General features: G+C 49.2%; 1 protein-coding gene across 5 annotated transcripts in view; it reads right to left on the bottom strand.

Annotated features, from left to right (window-relative positions):
• Window positions 1–20,082, bottom strand: part of AGAP1 (ArfGAP with GTPase domain, ankyrin repeat and PH domain 1) — a 575,037-nt gene that overhangs the window by 324,577 nt on the left and 230,378 nt on the right. For all 5 annotated transcript variants that reach the window (XM_043877472.1, XM_043877473.1, XM_043877471.1 and 2 more), the window contains exon 6: window positions 19,284–19,418. In XM_043877472.1, the coding sequence (XP_043733407.1) occupies window positions 19,284–19,418 (135 nt within the window). The remainder of the gene's footprint in view (window positions 1–19,283; window positions 19,419–20,082) is intronic.

The raw sequence follows: 20,082 nt of genomic DNA, 5'->3' as shown, positions 1-20,082 counted from the left end.
ACACACACACACACTGTGGTTACCCAGAGACACTCCCTCTCCCTGGCCAACTCAACCCTGTAACAGAGGAGAGTGACTTATCAGTCAACTCAACAGGTCCTCTAAAATCAGTTTTAATGAACAAGTAGGTGTGATTGAAAAGAATCAAAATTTATGGTGAGTTGGTCTGCATCGAGAACACAAGGGGGAAAGCAGATAGAGAAGACTCAGGGCATTTTGTCCTACATCCAGGTAAGGATGTAGGACAGGTAAGGAGGGGGCGAAGAGGTCCAGGACCTCCCGGAGGGCAAGCGGGACCAGCTCCCATCTCTGAAAGCCCAGCTCCCAAGGCCGTCTGCTACTTCCAGGATAGTCAGGTATTCTCTTCCAAAGTCCTCCAAGCAAACCCCAGATGCCTTACAGTTATCCTGGGCATCCCTAGGGAGAAGGAACAATGGGCAGCGGTCCCCAATCCACAGCTGGGTATGCTGAGGACGTGATGGGCTGAATCGTCAGGAACGGCAGGAAGATGAAGATGGAGCCCAGTGTTCTGTGGTCCAGCCCAGCATCCATCCCCAGGCCACCCGGAGGCGATGCTTTCTTGGTAAGGGACTCAGCACCACCTGAGATGATGACTCAATACCTATTGAATTCACGAGCCCTTGCGCTGGTAGAGATTCGGTAACAGCTGTCTTTGTGGGATTAAGCAGGAAGTTCATCAAGAGAAATTGAAGTTCCTCGGCATCTCATGTCATTAGCAACAGCTCAGCTTGTCTTGTCGTTAGCAAAGTTGTAAGAAACATCTGGGTTTTGAGATGTTCCATTTACTTCAACCATCGTCTGACTAAAATAGTTAAGTAATTCCACCTGAGTTCTGTGGCTTGTTTTTCGAAACCCTGGATGAATCTGCTTTCAATTCCCATACCACTTATCTTGAAACAGGTAGAAGGGTTAATGATAAAATGCAAAACGTAATAAAACTAAAATGGAAAACGTTCTGAACCCTGGCTGCAACTGTTCACTGGCTCAGTTGTGTCTGACTCTTTGCCATTTCCTCCTCCAGGGGATCTTTCCAACCCAGGGATTGAACTTAGGTTTCCTGCATTGCAGGCGGATTCTTTACCGTCTGGGTCACCAGGGAAGCCCAAGAATACTGGAGTGGGTAGCCTATCCCCTCTCCAGGGGACCTTCCCGAACCAGGAATCAAACCAGGGTCTCCCACATTAAGGTGGACTCTACCAGTTGAGCTACTAAGGGAAGCCCCTCTGAACCCTGGACTCAAATGCTTTCCCAATCATCTACAGACTTTCCCAAACCAGCTGCACGATTTTGGGCATGTCTCTTTCTGTTCTGAAAAAGCTAGACGGGGCAGATAACAACTGCCAGGTTCTGCGAAGGCTGAACGCGCACGTTCTGGCCGGTACCCACTGTGGCTGGCCAGCATCATGTGGACCTGCGGTCACTGTGGTACCTCTGCGTGGCGGGCGAAAACCTGGTGTCCTGTAGCCAGCATGCTAAGGTACACACACGGCACTCAGTAAATGCTGATGGAGGTCAACTCGGGCCAATACCAATGGTGGGTCTCCGCACCGCTTTTCCTAGCTGCCTTGCAAAAGCACCTAATGCAATTTCTTGTGCATGAAACCCATCCATTGAATCAATGAAACGGATCTGCCACTGAGATGACCAAAGAGAGAAGACACAGGGGCCCAGGATCGGGCCTCAGTAAATTCCACCGTCAAGAAGGAGGCTGGGCAGGGGAGAAGCCCACAGACGAGGAGGATGGGCAGCTGCTCCGGGAGGGGGTGGTAGGTGTCACGGAGGGTGACAGGCGAGGGCAGGACCAGCATGGAGAGTGGCCACTGGACCGGGGCCAGACAGTCATGGGCGAGCTGGTGAGAGCTGGAAGGCCTAGTGGGGAAGGGAGTGCGAAGCGGGAAAAATTAAGACAAAGAGCCCCCCGATCGCACAAGGGGTCTCGAGCCCCGACTTCATGGAACTGCTGAGAAATGGCCAGCAGTCTGACCACCCTGCCCGGCGAGGGCCTGCGTCGGCCCCTGCAGGTTGGGTCACCCTCCTAGGGAGACCCCCTCGGACACAGCATCACCGGGCTCGGCATCTCCACCGCAGGCACGTTTCCTCCTGCCTTCCCGCGGCAGCCGGCCCCTTTCCGTGCGCAGGAGCTTATCCGGGCCGCCCTAACAAATCCCCACAGTACTGGCAGCTTGCAATCAGCTGAAGTCTTTATTCTTTCCCGGCTCTGGACGCTGAGAGCCTAACATCTGGGGCTGAGGTCGGGGTGCTTGCAGGGCTGGGCTCGCCGGAAGCTCCAGGGAGAACTCGTTTCTTGCTTCCCTGGCATCTGCTGGCTTGTGGCTCCATCACAGCGGCCTTGGGATCCCTCCGCCCCACCCTCCCGTGGTCCTCCACTGCGCGTGCACTCGGATCCGCGCTGCCGCCTCCTTACGAGGCAGCTTAAGGCAGCTCCTTTCAGGGCCCAACCGGGATGGTCCACGATCCATTATCTGAGGATGCTTAACCACCCTTCAAACCCCTTCCTGCCTCTTAAGGTAGATCCACATTGCCAAAAAATTGATGCTTTTGAACTGTGGTGTTGGAGAAGACTCTCGCGAGTCCCTTGGACTACAAAGAGTTCCAACCAGTCCATCTTAGAGGAAATCGATCCTAAATATTCATTGGAAGGACTGATGCTGAAGCTGAAACTCCAATACTTTGGCCACGTGATGTGTAGAACTGACTTGTTGGAAAAGACCCTGATGCTGGGAAAGGTTGAAGGCGGGAGGAGAAGCGGACAACAGAGGATGAGATGGTTAGAGGGCATCACAGACTCAATGGAAACGAGTTTGAGTAGGCTCTGGGAGTTGGTGATGGACAGGGAGGCCTGGCGTGCTGCAGTCCATGGGGTCGCAAAGAGTCGGACACGACTGAGCAACTGAACTGACTGACTGACAGGCCAGGGGTTCAGACGTGCACACTTTGGGGGCTGGGGCAGGGGGGAGGTACATCTCTTGCCCGCCACACCATCTCAGGCTGCAGCTCTGCAGTCTGTCATTTCAAGACTAATTTTCCCAGCACTGATGGGGGAGAGCCCACCAAAGGCATACTCCCTCCCTCCGCCACCCAGCAGCTTTTCTGGTTGGTTTGAATAAAATTCTGAAATGACTGTTTTAAGACTTGCCTCTCAATTTAGGCTTCTTTTTTCTTTTTTTTCTTGTAAAGAAGGCTTTGTATTTGGGAAAATGGATACATGAGATTTAGGAATGAATCTTTATAAAGTGAGGCTTACTTTTGCTAATCTGCCAGAAAAGAAAAGGGGATCCATAAAAGGAGCCTATTTGGCAACCCTTTGTGATTTTTGTCAAAAGTATCTAATGGTATCAATTCCTTTATTTCCCAAGAGAAATCAATGCACCAAGGAGATAGACTTGCTTCTTCCAGTCTACCGACCTGCAGGTCAGTCTGTAAGCACAGCTCCCTGGTGATCAGAGATGCAGGAAGGGGGCCGCGGACAGGTTAAGGATGTCGCGTGCACACGGGCAGCAGGAGGTGTACCCAAGCCTCCTGGACTTCATCCTGCACACACACCACTCCCAGGGGGAGCGGGTCTCAAGACTAGCCTCCTGTCTCCAGGGTTGGTGAATCCAGGCTGGCAGATGCTGGCAGAGAAAGGAGTGCTGAGAAGTCATAAAGACACTGAGGAAAGTGAACCATGTAGAAACTTTTCCCAGGTCTTTTTAAAGCAGGTTACTAACAAGGATACAGAATAAAGTGCCAACTTTGCTTCTGAAGTATTAAATGCCTAGTCTGACTAGATGGTCATAGAATGCTTACCACGAGGTAGTGGGATCACAGGTGATTTTAACTGGCTTCCTTCACACTTTTCTGTATTTTTACAAACAAGTGTTATCCCAGTCAGGAACAACATGAACATTTAAATATATGTAAACAGATGATACATGAAATATGCATGTGTATTTGCATGGAAATGGGTGTGAACCGGGACTCTGAAAAGGAAGAAAGTGAAAGTTGCTCAGTTGTATCCGACCCTGTGTGACCCTATGGACTGTAGCCCACCAGGCTCCTCTGTCCATGGGATTCTCCAGGCAAGAATACTGGAGTGGGTGGCCATGTCCGCCTCCAGGGGACCTTCCCGACCTAGGGATCAAACTGGAGTCTCCTGCATTGCAGGTGGATTCTTTACCAGCTGAGCCACCAGGGAAGCCCCTCTGAAAAGCAAAACTCCACAGAAAGGGTAACAGTTTAGCAGCCGATGGTTATGTGCCCCCAGCTGCCCCCACAGTGCAGGGCTCACTCATGTAGCCTGGGCTTTGTGCAACCTGACGGGGAGCAAAGCTACAGAACAAGGAGCCCCGCTGCCCTATTGTTACCTGGCCAGGTGGGCGGGGGGCACACGCACCTGAGCCCTACTCCTGAGACTTGGCTCTTTTCCACGCTCCCTCCTTACCTGGACCATGGTATTTATAGCACGTGAGTTAGTGACGTACCCCCTGGAAGGATTTCCTTGGTCCATCATCTTATCTCCTCAACGTCCCACCGGTTCCTGCAGCACGGAACAGTGAGACCCGCACGTCTAACTGCGTTTCTCTGGGAACCACGTGGGGACAAAGGGCAGGAGACACAGGAGGGATGTGGCCCTTGCAGAATGAGGGACAGGCACCCGCAAAGGGCCCCCCAGGAGGGAGACACCCTGGGGAAAGGCAAGGTCTCCAGGAGAAGAGCCCCTGCTCACAGTTTCCAATCTATTTTATGGGCATTTTCACCCCTGTTTATTCTGAATTACCTGATTCACCAGGATATTCGCTGAAGATATTTCATCCCCGGGGATGTGCTTATGAGATCACTGTTCTTCCATGTGTCCTCTAGCAGCAGACTTTCCTTCTTTCGGAAAAACTGCATCAGGCAACACCAACATGGAAAGATGCAGCTGACTGCTCTGGCTGAGTTGGAGTCCAGCCCCCTGGAGCCCTCACTCAGAATACGAGGGGTCCCAGGACCATGTCCATGCCCACTGACCCTCAAGGATGTGTGTGTTGCCAGCCTCACTATGGAGCCAGGCTCACTTTCTGCCAGGCCTGTGGACCCACCTGGGTGCCTTTGAGAGTGGTTTCATGCAGGAAGTGTGTACTGAACTCAATGGAAATACCTGCAAACTTGGGCCCCGCCCCATCTCCACACACCCCACCCCCACACACCCCAGCTCTGGTCTCTCACAGGCAGGGGCTGGTAAACAGTCTCTGGTTCTGAGAGCCCGTTCTGTGAAAGCTGTCCTCCAAGGGGATCTCACATCTCATTCGGGTGAATGTACCCACTCCTACCCAACTCCTCTTCTTGCTCAAAATATTCTGCCCCATTCCAACTCTCCTGAGGACTGAAAATCGTGGGACCCTCCAAATTCTCTTATCAATTCTGAACACTCCATTTGTAAGTAACCCAATAAAAGAATACCTGTACAGAAAAGCCTGTGGCTTGATATGTTTCTCACTGGAGGCACCCAATGTGTAACTAATACCATTTTCCAAATAAACTGAAAATTTTCTGAGCTGAGATGCTACCATGTCTAATGGGAATTATGCAGTGGGAGAAAATAAAAAGGTGAAAGCAAAACATAAATAAGTGGAAAGTAAGAGGGTGAAGTTATCAACTTTAGGGGGGGAAATGAACTAATAGAACAGGACAAAATAAAGCAAAATAACAAAACAGCACCATGTCAAGAAACTCAAAGACTGGCCCAAGGTAAGTGCATCATTTTCTACCAGAGACTCTCCTGTCCGCATCCCCCAGCCCACTGCTGATCCGCAGAGGAGGCAGCGACTGCCTGTTCTCTGGGAGGGCCCCCAACACCGCAGGGGCCTACAGACCGCCTCAGTGAGGCTGCTCACCTGTGCAGCAAAGACCACCGAGTTTTCCCCAAACCGATCAACCCCCTCCCTCCTGCCCGGGAATGTCAGCCTGACTGTCTCTTCTCTAACTGCCAGGCTGCGTGAAGGGCCCACGGCCTCCCCCAAACCGGGAGGCTGATGGCCGGGGCTGCACCCCAGTCCTACAGAGACACCTGCCCTGCCTGGGTGCCGGTGAGCGGCCAGCGTGCCACCTGCCTTCAGATGCAGGGTGCAGACCCCACAGTGCGGCGCCTGGGCCAGCAGAGCTCTTGGCTTCTGTCAAATGAGAATGATGGACCAAGGAAATCCATTTACTATACTAATTTATTCTAAGTGTTATTTATTATAATAAATCCATATATAAAAATAAGTGTATCTTTGGCCGAAACTTTCTTTGCTTCTTCTGTAAAGTTAGATGCGAGACAAAGCTAGGAAAAAAGGGATTTGGGTCCCTTTAACCACAGACTACATGATCTCATCTTTGAAAATTTTATTGTCCTCCCCATTCCAATAAGCAGATGAAACTTCTTTTACTTCTGCCTTCGTGCACTGCTGATCCAGTAACTTCACATACTTTATGGAGTGGATCTTATTACAGGGCTCTAAATCGCCTCTTAAACCAGTGTGTTAGTTTTATGATGTCTGTATTCTGCACGGAGATGGCAAAAGGTACAATTATGCGAGAATCATCCTTATGAGCGCTTCGGATGCCTCCTAGTGGCAGCTCACTAAATTGTAAAACTGAGTACTTGTCTTTTGCTGTTATTTTCATTGAATCTCAGAGATCCTGTCACAGACCTAGTTCTATTGCCCACATATCCTATCATATAAAGAAAACAGTCTGTGTGAATGTGTTTTTGTTAGGTAGCATATCAGAAATAATTCGTGATTTATAATTCAAAATTATAGCACTGCATTTAAGCCAAGATTCCTCACAGGTGAAATGGCTTTTATTAAAAAATAATCCTAAAGGAAATCAGTCCTGAATATTCATTGAAAGGACTGATGCTGAAGATGAAACTCCAATACTTTGGCCACCTGATGCGAAGAACTGACTTGTTGGAAAAGACCCTGATGCTGGGAAAGATCAAAGGTGGGAGGAGAAAGGGACGACAGAGGATGAGATGGTTGGATGGCATCACCGACTCAACGGACATGAGTTTGAATAAACTCTGGGAGTTGGTGATGGACAGGGAGGCCTGGCGTGCTGCAGTCCATGGGGTCGCAAAGAGATGGACACGACTGAGCAACTGAACTGAACTAAATGATCACTTACTGGAGCACTTTCGTTCACTATCGGGTTTAAAAATATAAGAATTACATTGTCAGGACAAAGGTGAAACTTGTGCTGCCAACAGATACAGACCTCATTTCCAGTTTCTGCTTTGCTCCTAAGGGGGCTTCCTGCCTGGACTGGCCCCATGAGTCCTGCTGGCTTGTTTATAAAGCTGGGGGTGAACAGACAAGGCCTCGGGTCCTTCCCGATGTGAAATCCTACAAGCCTGAAGGTCAGGCAAGAGAAGAACTTAAATGCAGAAGACTGGTATTTCATTTAAGGTGCAATCTTGGTGCGGGCAGGGGAGTATTCCCTGGCATCCAGACGACTGCACCAGTGCTCAGTACTTTTTCATTCAATTTACGGACAACGTTACACATGGGGAGTTTCCTGAAATCCCAACGTTCACAGGAAAAAAGCCTCCTTGAACTATGGCTGCACTGGGAGCAGGGCAGGGTCAGGCCACAGGGCTCCCTGTAGACAGAGATGCACACGGGACAGAGAGACACAGCCCCGGGCACCCAGCCAGGGGCATGGAAATGGGAGTGGGTCCAGACGCAAGGGCCTGGGCCCTCCCTGCTTCCCTTAGAAGGCACCCAGGAGGCCTTTCTCCACGGTGACACGATGACACCGGCAGGCCGGTGAGAAAGGTCTGTGGACATCCAGCCGCCGAGGTCACAGCTCTGCCCAGGGCTGGGGGTGCTGGTGCTCAGAGAACCTGCCTGGTCCCTTGAGAGGGCAAGGACCTCTGTAGGAGCAGCAAGGGAAAGATTATCAAAAAATAATAATATTTTTATCCTTCCCGGAAGACTGGCTGCCACCTCCTCAAAAGTCAGCTGACTGCAGGAAATGTGCTTATCTCTTATATTAAGGGACAGACCTGTTGGAAGTTAATATCTGACCAAAACACTAGAAGGTATGGTTATTTTCTGTCTATAAACAATAAGCGCTTTTCAAATGAAAATATCCAGGGTGGCCAGTGGGCAGAAAAGACATCTGCTGGAGGAAACCTGAGTTGGTTCAGACTCCCTGTAAGGCTGAGGGTTTAAAGCTTTGCAAGTCGCTGACCAGTAGTCTGACGTCCAGAGGTGTGTCCCAAAAAAATGATGAAGGATGGAGATGAAGCTTTAGGCAAAGAGTCACCACTGAAGCATTAATTCTAAAAACAATAAATAAATGCCGGGGTGGGTAGGGGCACATGACCATGAAATGTCTAATAGAGGACTGGGCCAAAAAGCTGTTATAGTGACTCAATGGAATGCACTAAAAAAAATTAGAAATTACTTTGTAGAAAAAGTATTTTTGTGGAAAAGCAGATTGTAAAACATTACAAAGCCCAAGACTCTGTCTATTCAGACACATGGGCACCCATGTGCATATACCCCACCAGGCTTTAACAAAAACAGCCACTGCATGGTGATCTGACCAGTGGTATTTATTTCCATATTTCCCATCCTTTAAAAACTATTTCTCTTTTCTTTGGCAAGTCTCATGAAACCCAAAACTTATTCATCAAGGTTTTTACACCTTTGTCTCTGGTAAGACAAATCTACAATCCATTTTCCACAGTTTACTTTTCCTGAAATCAGGGAAGATCACGGATCAAGGTATTAATGCATTGCTCCCCTCTTCACCAAGTTCCCAGTGCTCTGCACTAAATACACAAACTAACCGCAGACTCCAGAGCCTGGTCTCTGGGGACCCCTAGCATCTGCTCCAAGCCTGGCTCCCTGACTGACTCCTGGAGCCAGGGTCTGCCAGGCTCCCTCAGTACACAGCATGTAAAAAAATACCCAAGTCCATGGGGACAAGGTACCATGTCCTGCATCAGAGCATCTCACCATGTAAAAGTCAACCCCCCTTGAGGACTACTTTCACCTTTCACGAAATGAACCGATTTGGTGCTGCTAACCTGGTGGGTACTGAGCGGTTCCTCAGTGAGTAAAGGTTGCCCAAAGTCTGGCTATGTCAGAAAACAGACCTGTGGTTGCGAAGTGGGAGGGGGCTGGGGGATGGATGGGGTGGAAGTGGGTTAGCAGATGCCACTATTATATACAGAACGGACAAAAACCAGCAAGGTCTTACTGTATAGCACAGGGCACTATATTCAATATCCTCTGATAAACCACAACGGAAAAGAATGTATAGATACACACATATATATATGTATACTCATATACACATGTATATAACTCAATCACTTTGCTATACACCAGAAATGAACACAACATTGTAAATCAAAGATACTTCCATTTAAAAATACCTGGCTAAAGTCCATGCTCTATAAGTGAAAAAATGTTATAAAAAACAGAGGACTTCAAAAGAACTTGGAAACATCAGCCAGAGATGGTAACAACTTCTGACTACCCTAGGGAAGTCACATCTTCATGTCCTTTTGATCAGACACTCTGTTGGAGGGTTAAATAGGTCAAAAAGTACATCACCGTTTAATCATCTCAAAAACATTAGAAAGAGCAGAATGCCGTGGCATTATGAACAGATTATGAACAAAAATAAAAGCCATTTGTATGCTTTAATGATACATCAAGCTAATTCAAGCTGGCTAAAGCCATTAGGAGGACTCCTGGGGCAAAACACGGCTCTGATGCCACACTGCAGCAAAGTAGTCAAAGAACCATTTTCGATGGCATTGATAAAATTAATTCTATGAGCAAAAGATAGGCTCTGAACAAGAGTATCTAAACAGAGCACATCTACTAATAGCATGTTTAATGACCTTGAGTTGGCAGTGTGGGAGTTAATTCAGGCATTTCTGCGCACACATGAGCATCGGGGCCCACTCGACGCTCCCAAGGAAAGCAGCACAGCATGAAAAAACCCCAGACTTAGGGAACCAAACCGCCAGAAAAGATCAAAGCGTCCATCAACACAACAGTCCAGGACACCGTGAGGCAAGAGATGGCTTCCTGTCTCTTGCTGTTTATAATAACATCATCAATTTTAACGAAGATTTTAAGATGACGCCTACGCTATGTCTTAAAGAACTGAGAGGCCCCTCCTTGAGATGGTTCCTTCTACATGTATCAGAAACTAGTTTAAGGACTATCAAGTTTCATACCTGATTGGGTATCACGACGCCAGTGGCTGCAGTCTGGGGAGTATGAACCGCACTGATAATCTAGACATTCCCCTCTACCTAAAAACTGTCATTTTGGATAAATGATTTTTTTAAAAAGGTCTTATAGGGCTCTAGGTGCTTTACAATGTCATGTTTGATTCTACTGTCCAGCCAAGTGAATCACTACATGTATATATACACCCCCTCTTTTTTGGATTTCCTTTCCACCTAGGTCACCCAAAGCATCGAGTGGAGTTTCCTGAGATAAACAGTAGGTTCTCATCAGTCATCTATTTTACACGTAGCAGCGTGCACATGGGCTTCCCTGGTGGCTCAGTGGTAAAGAATCTACCTGCCAACACAGTGGACGCAGGTTCGATCCCTGCCTGGGTTGGGAAGATTCCCTGGAGGAGGAAATGGCAACCCACTCCAATATTCTTGCCTGGGACATCCCATGGACAGAGGAGCCAGATGGGCTACCAGTCCACGGGGTCACAAAGAGTCAGACACATATAAACAAAAAGTGTATAAATGTCAATCCCAATTTTTTAAGCAAATCCATCGATAGTCTAAAGAGGTATAAAAGTCAGTCCTCTGGGCCCTCTGAACATAATGTGAGATAAACTCTTACTTCTAGACAAAGAGACTTCAGATAAGGGACAAGCTGATTACATACTGGTGACAAATTAATAATCATATTTTACGACACTTGGGTTATGCAAGGTTCATCACCTCTTAGCCCCACATTAGGGGATGCAGACCGGCTATTGGTCCCACCTTGACACATTCCCCACCTGTTCACTGTGTTTGGAAGATCTGGTTACAAATCACGTGCCAGATAGCCGGCTTGCCTGTAACACGTGGGTTTAAAACTTCCCACCCCTAAGAACTTGAACTCAGGTTTTTTTTTTCCTGAAGAGTAACTCAAAAGTTTTTCTTTTGTTTTTGTTATCTCTGAGAATTCAGTTTACTACACAAAATGCTGCTGTTTTAGTTTTGGCATTCATGCATTATTTCAATTTGTTAATTTCTTGCTTAAGAAATTAACTGAATTTGAAAACGCACATACAAGTGGTACTGACAATGTCATGCTTTATAAAAACAGTTACTATAAATCATGTACACACTTTCTTATTCAAACATAAACAAGGGCTACAATACCAACAGGGCCCCCCCCCCAAATCTACACCCCCACCCCCCACTATACACATACACACACACCCTCCGCCCATAGGTTCAATCAAAAGTCTACTCCACATCAGGGATCTTTGAAATTTCGTGAAAAATTATCAAGGATGGAACAATGTGGCCCTTTTGGGGACAACTTGCAGATTCTAATTTCCAGTGGATCAGACCATGTAAAGAGCTACCAGGCAGGGACAGCTGATGACACCCGTGGTTAAACCAGGGTCAGAGCACCTTCTTAGACTCAAACAGCTAACTTAGACAAACCTGATGACCGTTTTCCTTTTCTACCTACCCCTGCTCCACTGAGCATCACCCCAGGCGGGTAACCGTTTTCATGTCTTCCCTGCTCTTAGAGAATTTTAAACTAGTCAGTCAGTTCAGTCGCTCAGCTGTGTCTGACTCTTTGCGACCCCATGAACCGCAGCACGCCAGGCTTCCCTGTCCATATCACCAACTCCTGGAGTCCACCCAAACCCGTGTCCATCTAGTCAGTGATGCCATCCAACCAGCTCATCCTCTGTCGTCCCCTTCTCCTCCTGCCCTCAGTCTTTCCCAGCAAACTAGTAAACCCCCTTAAAAAGTGTAACTCAAGCAGCTGAACCCTTCTCGCCCCATCCTAACAGGCACTAACCACCCATTTGGCCCAGGAAATTCTGCATATCCAGCTTTCGCTGCAGAGCAGGCTGTGGGTGTGGGTCAGGGGAGGGGGTGAGGGGACATGACCTGATGGGCACAGAGGTACCATGAAGACAAAAAAGGATACACTGGCCCAGCACCAGCAATGTGATGTGACTTCAGGAAGCCAACCCTTCAGTGAATACAGTGTCCAGGCCTCCTAAGATCTGTCTAACATCACAAGCCCTTAAACTGTGATATAAATATCAGTCACTATTACAAATGATAAAAAGGACGTATTAACAGATGGCAACTCACTAGTTCACCTTGTCAATATATATTAAACATATTTATATGTGTGGACACACATGGCTTGCTTTTGAACATGAAAAATCTTTGAAAGTACTCCTTTGGAAAAGAAAATACATTTATACATTGGAGCCACTTTATTATTTCATCTATGGCTTTTTCAGTAGTCATATACGGATGTGTGAGTTGGACTGTAAAGAAGGCTGAGTGCAGAAGAATTGATGCTTTTGAACTGTGGTGCTGGAGAAGACTCTTGAGGGTCCCTCGGACAGCAAGGAGATCAATCCAGTCCATCCTAAAGGAAATCAACCCTGAATATTCATTGGAAGGACTGATGTTGAAGTTGAAGCTCCAATACTTTGGCTACCTGATGCGAAGAGCCAACTCATTGGAAAAGACCCTGATGCTGGGAAAGATTGAAGGCAGGAGAAGGGGGAGACAGAGGATGAGATGGTTGGATGGCATCACCAACTCGATGGACATGAGTTTGAGCAAACTCCAGGAGATAACCAAGGACAGGGAAACCTGGTGGGCTGTGTAGTCCATGAGGTCGCAAAGAGTTGGACACAACTTAGCGACTGAACAATAACAACAATATATACATAGATATACAGACCCTGGTTCGATTCCTAGGTCGGGAGGATCCCCTGGAGAAGGGATAGGTTACCCACTCCAGTATTCTTGGGCTTCCCTCGTGGCTCAGATGGTAAAGAATCCACCTGCAGTGCGGGCGACCCGGGTTTGATCCTTGGGTCAGGAAGATCTCCTGGAGGAGAGCAAGGCACCCCACTCCAGTGTTCTTGTCTGGAGAATCCCCATGGCCAGAGGAGCCTGGCAGGTTACAGTCTGTGGGGTTGCAGAGAGTCAGACACAACTGAGCGACTAAGCTCGTATATATAAGTACAGCATATATATGTTTATATATATAATATACATATAAATCTTTTCTGTGTTGTGTTAGTCCCTAAGCACAGCATGTATATATATATATGAACAATAAATTGGCTCAAATGTAACCTCTCCTAAACTAAAGAAAGGAGAAAAACAACAGCAATGATACCAATAAAAAAACAGGTCACCTCACTGGTGAAAATTAAGCTGGTTCCAGGCAAGAATGGGAGAGACCTAACCGACGCGTCCCTCCCCAGAGAACAGCAGACTGTGGGGTCGGGGACAGGACAGTGTGAGACAACGCCCGCCCAGGAGAGGAGCCCGGAAGCTGCTCACAGTCATGACGCCCTCACATCTGCAATCAGGTTGCACAGAACGGGCTCGCTAACACAGCGGCTGCCCTGGTTCCCGACCCCGCTGTGATTCGGGCTACGGACATCGGATGTGAAACGGGACTCTCGGGGCACCAGCGTGTCCATCCTTGGCAGGAAGGGCTGGGAAGCAAACTGAGGCTTGTTGAGGGCGTACACGACCTGGGGCACGGCTGTGACCCCTCGGGGCTCAGGCCTCCACGCAGGGGAGCCACACGCAGGGACCGTCCCCAGCAGGGGTGAGACCCAGACGGAACAGCCTGCAGGAAAGTGCTTTCCAGAATGCGGACTGCAGCGAAAGGATAGGAAGGTGGGAGGTGAGGCCTAAAGACTGACGCCAATCTTCCTACGATGGGGGCGGCTCTGGATCAACGCTCACCCCCGGGACCACACGAGGAGGAGCCCCAGCCAGCGATGGTCTGGCGATAAGCAGACACAGCGCTTCAAATGCGGTCACCCAGCTTTTCTACCCGGCTACCTAAAACGAAGTTGTTTCTTTTAATATAAGTAACGTGGATCCAGCCTAGAACAGAAGGTCTCCCACATGAGATCACTCAACTGCCCTTGACGTACAACCCGGTGACAAAATCCAGCAGTCTTGGTGAGAAGGAAGCGGATAGATGGCAATCCGCCGTGTACCTGCGTCTTGGGCCCTACAGTCTTGAGCTGCTCTAACGATTACCGTCAGGGCAGACTTCTGCACAGAGGTTTCCTACCGTTCTATGAACACAAGCTTAAGAAGTCCAACCTTCAGTGGGGAGTAGGCCTTAAATGCGTGTAATAGGATGTTCTGAGGATTAACAAACAACCACAGTTTTAGAATACATGTGCAAGAATATTAAATCCTGCATACAACTGATGCTGGGAGGAATAACAGAACAGCATATATATATATATATATATGCAGAACGCTCCCAAGAGACATGGGTAACTTGGTCCTGAGTCAGAGTCGCCCACCCAGCTCAAGTATGAGCAGGGAGTGTATTACTTCTCATAGTGAAGGGAAAGCACATATATAAAACAAAAGTGTTTACAACTCACACACATCAATACCAATTCATTCCAGTGAGTGAGGTGGAGGGGGGGGGTGGGGGAGGGCAAAACAGAGCTCGGATAAGGGGAAATTAAGATGGGTTTCTGTCCCACCAGCTGGTTCCACTTCTCATTCTGTATGAGGCCACTCCTCTTTAGGCATCAGGAATCTTTAAAATACACAAGCCAGATGCCATAGTTTTAGGTGGCTCAGTGGTAAAAATCCACCTGCCAACGCAGAAGACACAAGAGATGGGTTCAATCCCTGGGTCAGGAAGATCCCCTGGAGAAGGAAATGGCAACCCACTCCAGTATCCTTGCCTGGAGAGGAGCCTGGCGGGTTACAGTCTGTGGGGCTGCAAACAGCCGAACACAACTGACCGCAGCACAGCACAAAAATGACGACATACACCACCAAAACCTTAGAGGCCCATTCGCTCTTTTTCATAAACGCCAGGACAAACAAAAAACGGATCCTCCCCTGTCCCTAGGCAAAGATACCCATTCTGTGACACATGCCCTACTTGCGCTCACCCCACGTCCATCACACACCACTGCCACTCATGGCAAAACCAGCCACAAACACGGACACTGGGTGTAAGGTGGGGGATTTAAAGCTGTTCAAAGAATGACTGAAATCCACACTTTCCAAAATCCAACCCCAGGAAGCTAAAAATCATGGCTGGTCCATCATGAAGACCCTCCTCCTCCCAAGATGGTTCGGGTAACCCTCCACGGGGCACTTTCACCACCCACACCAATGTGTCCTCTCTCCCTTTAAGCCCTGCTTGGTCTTCGAAGGGTAGAATTTGCTTCTGTTGTTAACTGGTCTTTGTTTTAGGTTATCACCAAACATCTAGGCTGGAAACTCCCACCACTGCCACCACCACCTTCCCTTACCTGCCCAGAGGCTGAACTAAAACGCCACGAAAGGTGTGCTCAGCAAGGCCTTCTGCCACTCACACCTGGTTCTTTTACAGAACGTGAAACTTCTCTTTAAAAAAAAAAAAATCAGGGCACCAGAACAATCACACCCGTCGAGAGTGAACTTGACTTCCTGCAATCCTGTTTCTTCCTGTATTCAGGCCCTAATCTGGACAGATGACCAGGGACTTTCAAAAAATTTAATGCCAACCACATGCAGAAATCACCATCTTAGCAGTAACACTAGGGCCGCCTACACTTCCTCTCCCAGACATGGCCAGGGCAAATACAGGGCACAGAACGCCCTGGGCAGTCGGCAGTGGGCGCAGAACGCTCCCAAGAGACATGGGTAACTGGGTCCTGAGTCAGAGTCGCCCACCCAGCTCAAGTATGAGCAGGGAGTGTATTACTTCTCAAAGCGAAGGGAAAGTCGCTCAGTCGTGTCTGACTCTTTGTGACCCCATGGACTGAATTCTCCAGGCCAGGATACTGGAGTGGGCAGCCTTTCCCTTCTCCAGGGGATCTTCCCAACCCAGGGATCGAACCCAGGTCTCCCATATCGCAGGCGGATTCTTTACCACCGAGCCACCAGGGAAGCCCCCGGTGCTCTGTTTTAACAACATGCTTAAGGCTCTTGGCTCCCAGACTGGGTCTCAGTGAAGGCGAGTGCCTTTAGTCGAGCTACGTGACTCTGCTTGAGTTCTCTAGCTACAGAACTTCCCAGTTGCTTCTTTTTCCTCTTGAAGATTAAAGTGGATGGCTGTTGTTAATTATTTCTAAGTCCTGAGAATATTCCCCATTTGGCTGACACCTACTTTTACCAACTAACAATGATCATTAAGAGCCGATGATCAACAAATTAAAACACATGTCATCTGATTATTGTATAAAATAGAGGGTTTCCCTGGTGGCTCAGACAGTAAAGCATCTGCCTGCAATGCAGGAGACCTGGGTTCGATCTCTGGGTCAGGAAGATCCCCTGGAGAAGGAAATGGCAACCCACTCAAGGACTCTTGCCTGGAAAATTCCATGGACAGAGGAGCCTGGTAGGCTACAGTCCACGGGATCGCAAAGAGTGAGACATGACTGAGCAACTTCACAAAAAAAAAGCAAAAACAAAAACCAACTTTACTTTAAAAATAACTTTCATATAAATAAAAATATTTTAAGGATAAAAATCACAATAGAGATGGAAGTTGCAGTAGTGCAGATGTTATTTCCTTTGCAGACTCTGTATGATTCAAATACTTAATGGCAATTTCTAAAATAATAACAAAATAGATGGGAAATACAAGCCTGTGCACACACTTCGAGTTGAACATGCCTCACCAATGGAATCACTGAGCAGCTGTCACAGAGAGGAGACATTGTGGGCTTCTACCAGATGACTTCTGGAAAGATCCCTCATCCTGCTCCCCTTGCCCGGGGTCCACTGTGAGGGTGAAAGAGGCATGCCCCAGCACACAGGGGGCCTGCCCACTTCCTGGGACATTCTGGAAGCCTGGTGGGGAAGCCTCGTCACTCCTCATCCCTGATGTTAATTAGTTTATTACATATGAGATGAATTCCTTTATTCATGGAGAGTTAACGTTTGCAAACCTCAATGTACAAGTAAAGTCGTCACATGGAGAAGACATTCATCCATACAACTAAATTCCCATCCTCTTTGTCGGAACTGTGGTGTTAGAGAAGACTCGAGAGTCCCTTGGACTGCAAGGAGATCCAACCAGTCCATCCTAAAGGAAATCAGTCCAGAATGTTCCTTGGAAGGACTGATGCTGAAGCTGAAACTCCAATACTTTGGCCACCTGATGCAAAGAGTTGACTCATTGGAAAAGACCCTGATGCTGGGAAAGATTGAAGGGAGGAGAAGGGGACGACAGAGGATGAGATGGTTGGATGGCATCACCGACTCAATGGACATGATTTTGAGTAAACTCCGGGAGTTGGTGATGGACAGGGAGGCCTGGCGTGCCGCAGTCCATGGGGTCGCAAAGAGTAGGACACGACTGAGTGACTGAATTGAACCAATGCTGGGGATGGGCAGAAATTCTACAAAAGACCACGGAGCAAGACTCCGGGACACGGGCAGCGAGGGAGCCTCTGATGAGAACTCACCCAGCCGGCTGGCTCGGCCCCCAACACGTCTCAGCACCAGAGCTGGGGATGCGAAGCTCCATCTAACCCAAATTCACCCAGAAGAGGCAGCAGCCAAGGATCTGCTTCCCGTCCCACCCATCAGAAACAGGACCCTTTGCCAGGAGCATCCTTGTCCCAGGCCTGGGATGCTAACCCACCCCAGACCCTCCAGTCCCGACCTGCGGGGTCGGGGAGATCGCCCCCTCCCTGGTGCCTCCACAACTCCTACCCCCTGCTCCTCTCCACCTGCAATACCCCCCTCGCCCCCAGCCTCTCATCTGCCATCAGGAGCCTGTCCATGACTGTTTATCCCTTGGGCAACCTTCGGCTCCTTCAGGATAATTTCCCACCTGAGGCACAGCTGTCCTGGAGGTGAGAGATCAAGACTGAGGCAACAAGAAGAAGTAACTTCCAAAGGCTGGCACTGGCTCCCGCCACCAGGCCTAAGGCGCTGTTACTTTTGGCCAGACCCGACTCTGTTCTTTCCGTTTCCCTCTGTTCTTTCCGTTTCCTGTCTTCCTAACATGAAACCCTTCAGTTCAGTTCAGTCACTCAGTCGTGTACAACTACTTGCAACCCTATTAACTGCAGCACACCAGGTCTCCCTGACCATCACCAACTCCCGGAGCTTACTCAAACCCATGTCACTGAGTCAGTGATGCCATCCAACCCTCTCATCCTCTGTCATCACCTTCTCCTCCTGCCCTCAATCTTTCCCAGCATCAGGGTCTTTTCAAATGAGTCAGCTCTTTGCACCAGGTGGCCAAAGTATTGGAGTTTAGCTTCAGCATCAATCCTTCCACTGAACACCCAGGACTGATTTCCTTTAGGATGGACTGGTTGGATCTCCTTGCAGTCCAAGGGACTCTCAAGAGTCTTCTCCAACACCACAGTTCAAAAGCATCAATTTTTCAGCGCTCAGCTTATTTTATAGTCCAACTCTCACATCCATACATGACCACTGGAAAAACCACAGCCTTGACTAGACGGACAAAGTGATTTCTCTGCTTTTTAATATGCTGTCTAGGTTGGTCATAACTTTCCTGCCAAGGAGTAATCGTCTTTTAATTTCATGGCTGCAGTCACCATCTGCAGTGATTTTGGAGCCCCCAAAATGAAGTCTGCCACTGTTTCCCCATCTATTTTCCATGAATTGATGGGACCAGATGCCATGATGGTAGTTTTCTGAATGTTGAGCTTTAAGCGAACTTTTTCACTCTCCTCTTTCTCTTTTATCAAGAGGCTCTTTAGTTCTTCTTCACTTGCTGCCATTTAAACCTTTTTTTTTAAAAGGGGTACGAATGAAGACTGAGCGTCTACAGTGAGGCAGAAACGATGCATGTGTGTCCTGCACGTTCTGTGCATAAAGAACGGCCCACGATAAGGGTCCATCTGTGCACAAAGAGGTGGCTGACGGCACACACGGAACTGGCTGCCGGCCTGCCTCAGGGCGGATGCTCGCCGGCCCCGAGTGCGGCCCGGCGCCGAGGGACCCCTCCGGCAGGCAGGGCCCAGGCTCCCGCCCCCCGCGCATGCCCCGCACGCACGCGCGTACGTACCGTCCTGGAAGACGCGCTCCACGTTCAGCCCGTAGGTGGCGCACGTCTCGTAGTACGTGCACCTCTTGAGGTCGCTGGAGAGCTTCCGCGCCCGGGCGTCGTCGATGACCCGCGGGTTGGTGGAGCTGATGGCGTCTGCAACAGACGGGCAAGAAGAGGTGACACGGTGACCCCGAGCGGCCTGAGGACGCCCCGCCCCCCGCGGCCCCTCACTCAGCAGGGAGGGGATTCTTCTCAGGCCCTGGAGTGATCAAAGCATCGCTTATCCCTGCTCAGCCCAGACGTCAGATGGCCAGCTGTCCCAGAGGGCCCTGTTCCTGGATATGAAATCACAGCATGTCCGCAAAGACCGGGAGGGGAGGGGGAAATGCAACAATGTTAGTCGCTCAGTCGTGTCCGACTCTTCGCGACCCCATGGACTGTAGCCCGCCAGGCTCCTCTGTCCATGGGGTTCTCCAGGCCAGCATACTGGAGTGCGTTGCCATATCTTTTTCCAGGGGATCTTCCAGACCCTGGGATCGAGCCTGGGTCTCTCGCATTGCAGGCGGATTCTTTACCATCTGAGCCACCAGGGGAGGGAAGGGTAAGAGTTAAATAAACGTGGTTCCTGAAGAAAACACGGTCACTACGTGCAGTGGCCATCTATGCACAGGCGCCCATGAAACACACCCCGCCCAACAGCACCAACCCCTCCAGGCACCCTCTGCCCGCTGGACACACGCTCGCGGAGCCCCCGCAGGTGCCTGTCCCGTTCCGGCACAGGGAAACCCCAGCGAACCAGAGGGACAGAAGCCTGTGC

Source organism: Cervus elaphus, chromosome 20 (assembly GCF_910594005.1).
Source record: "Cervus elaphus chromosome 20, mCerEla1.1, whole genome shotgun sequence".
NCBI classification, from domain to species: Eukaryota; Metazoa; Chordata; class Mammalia; order Artiodactyla; family Cervidae; genus Cervus; species Cervus elaphus.
This window is presented reverse-complemented; position numbering and strand designations above follow the sequence as displayed.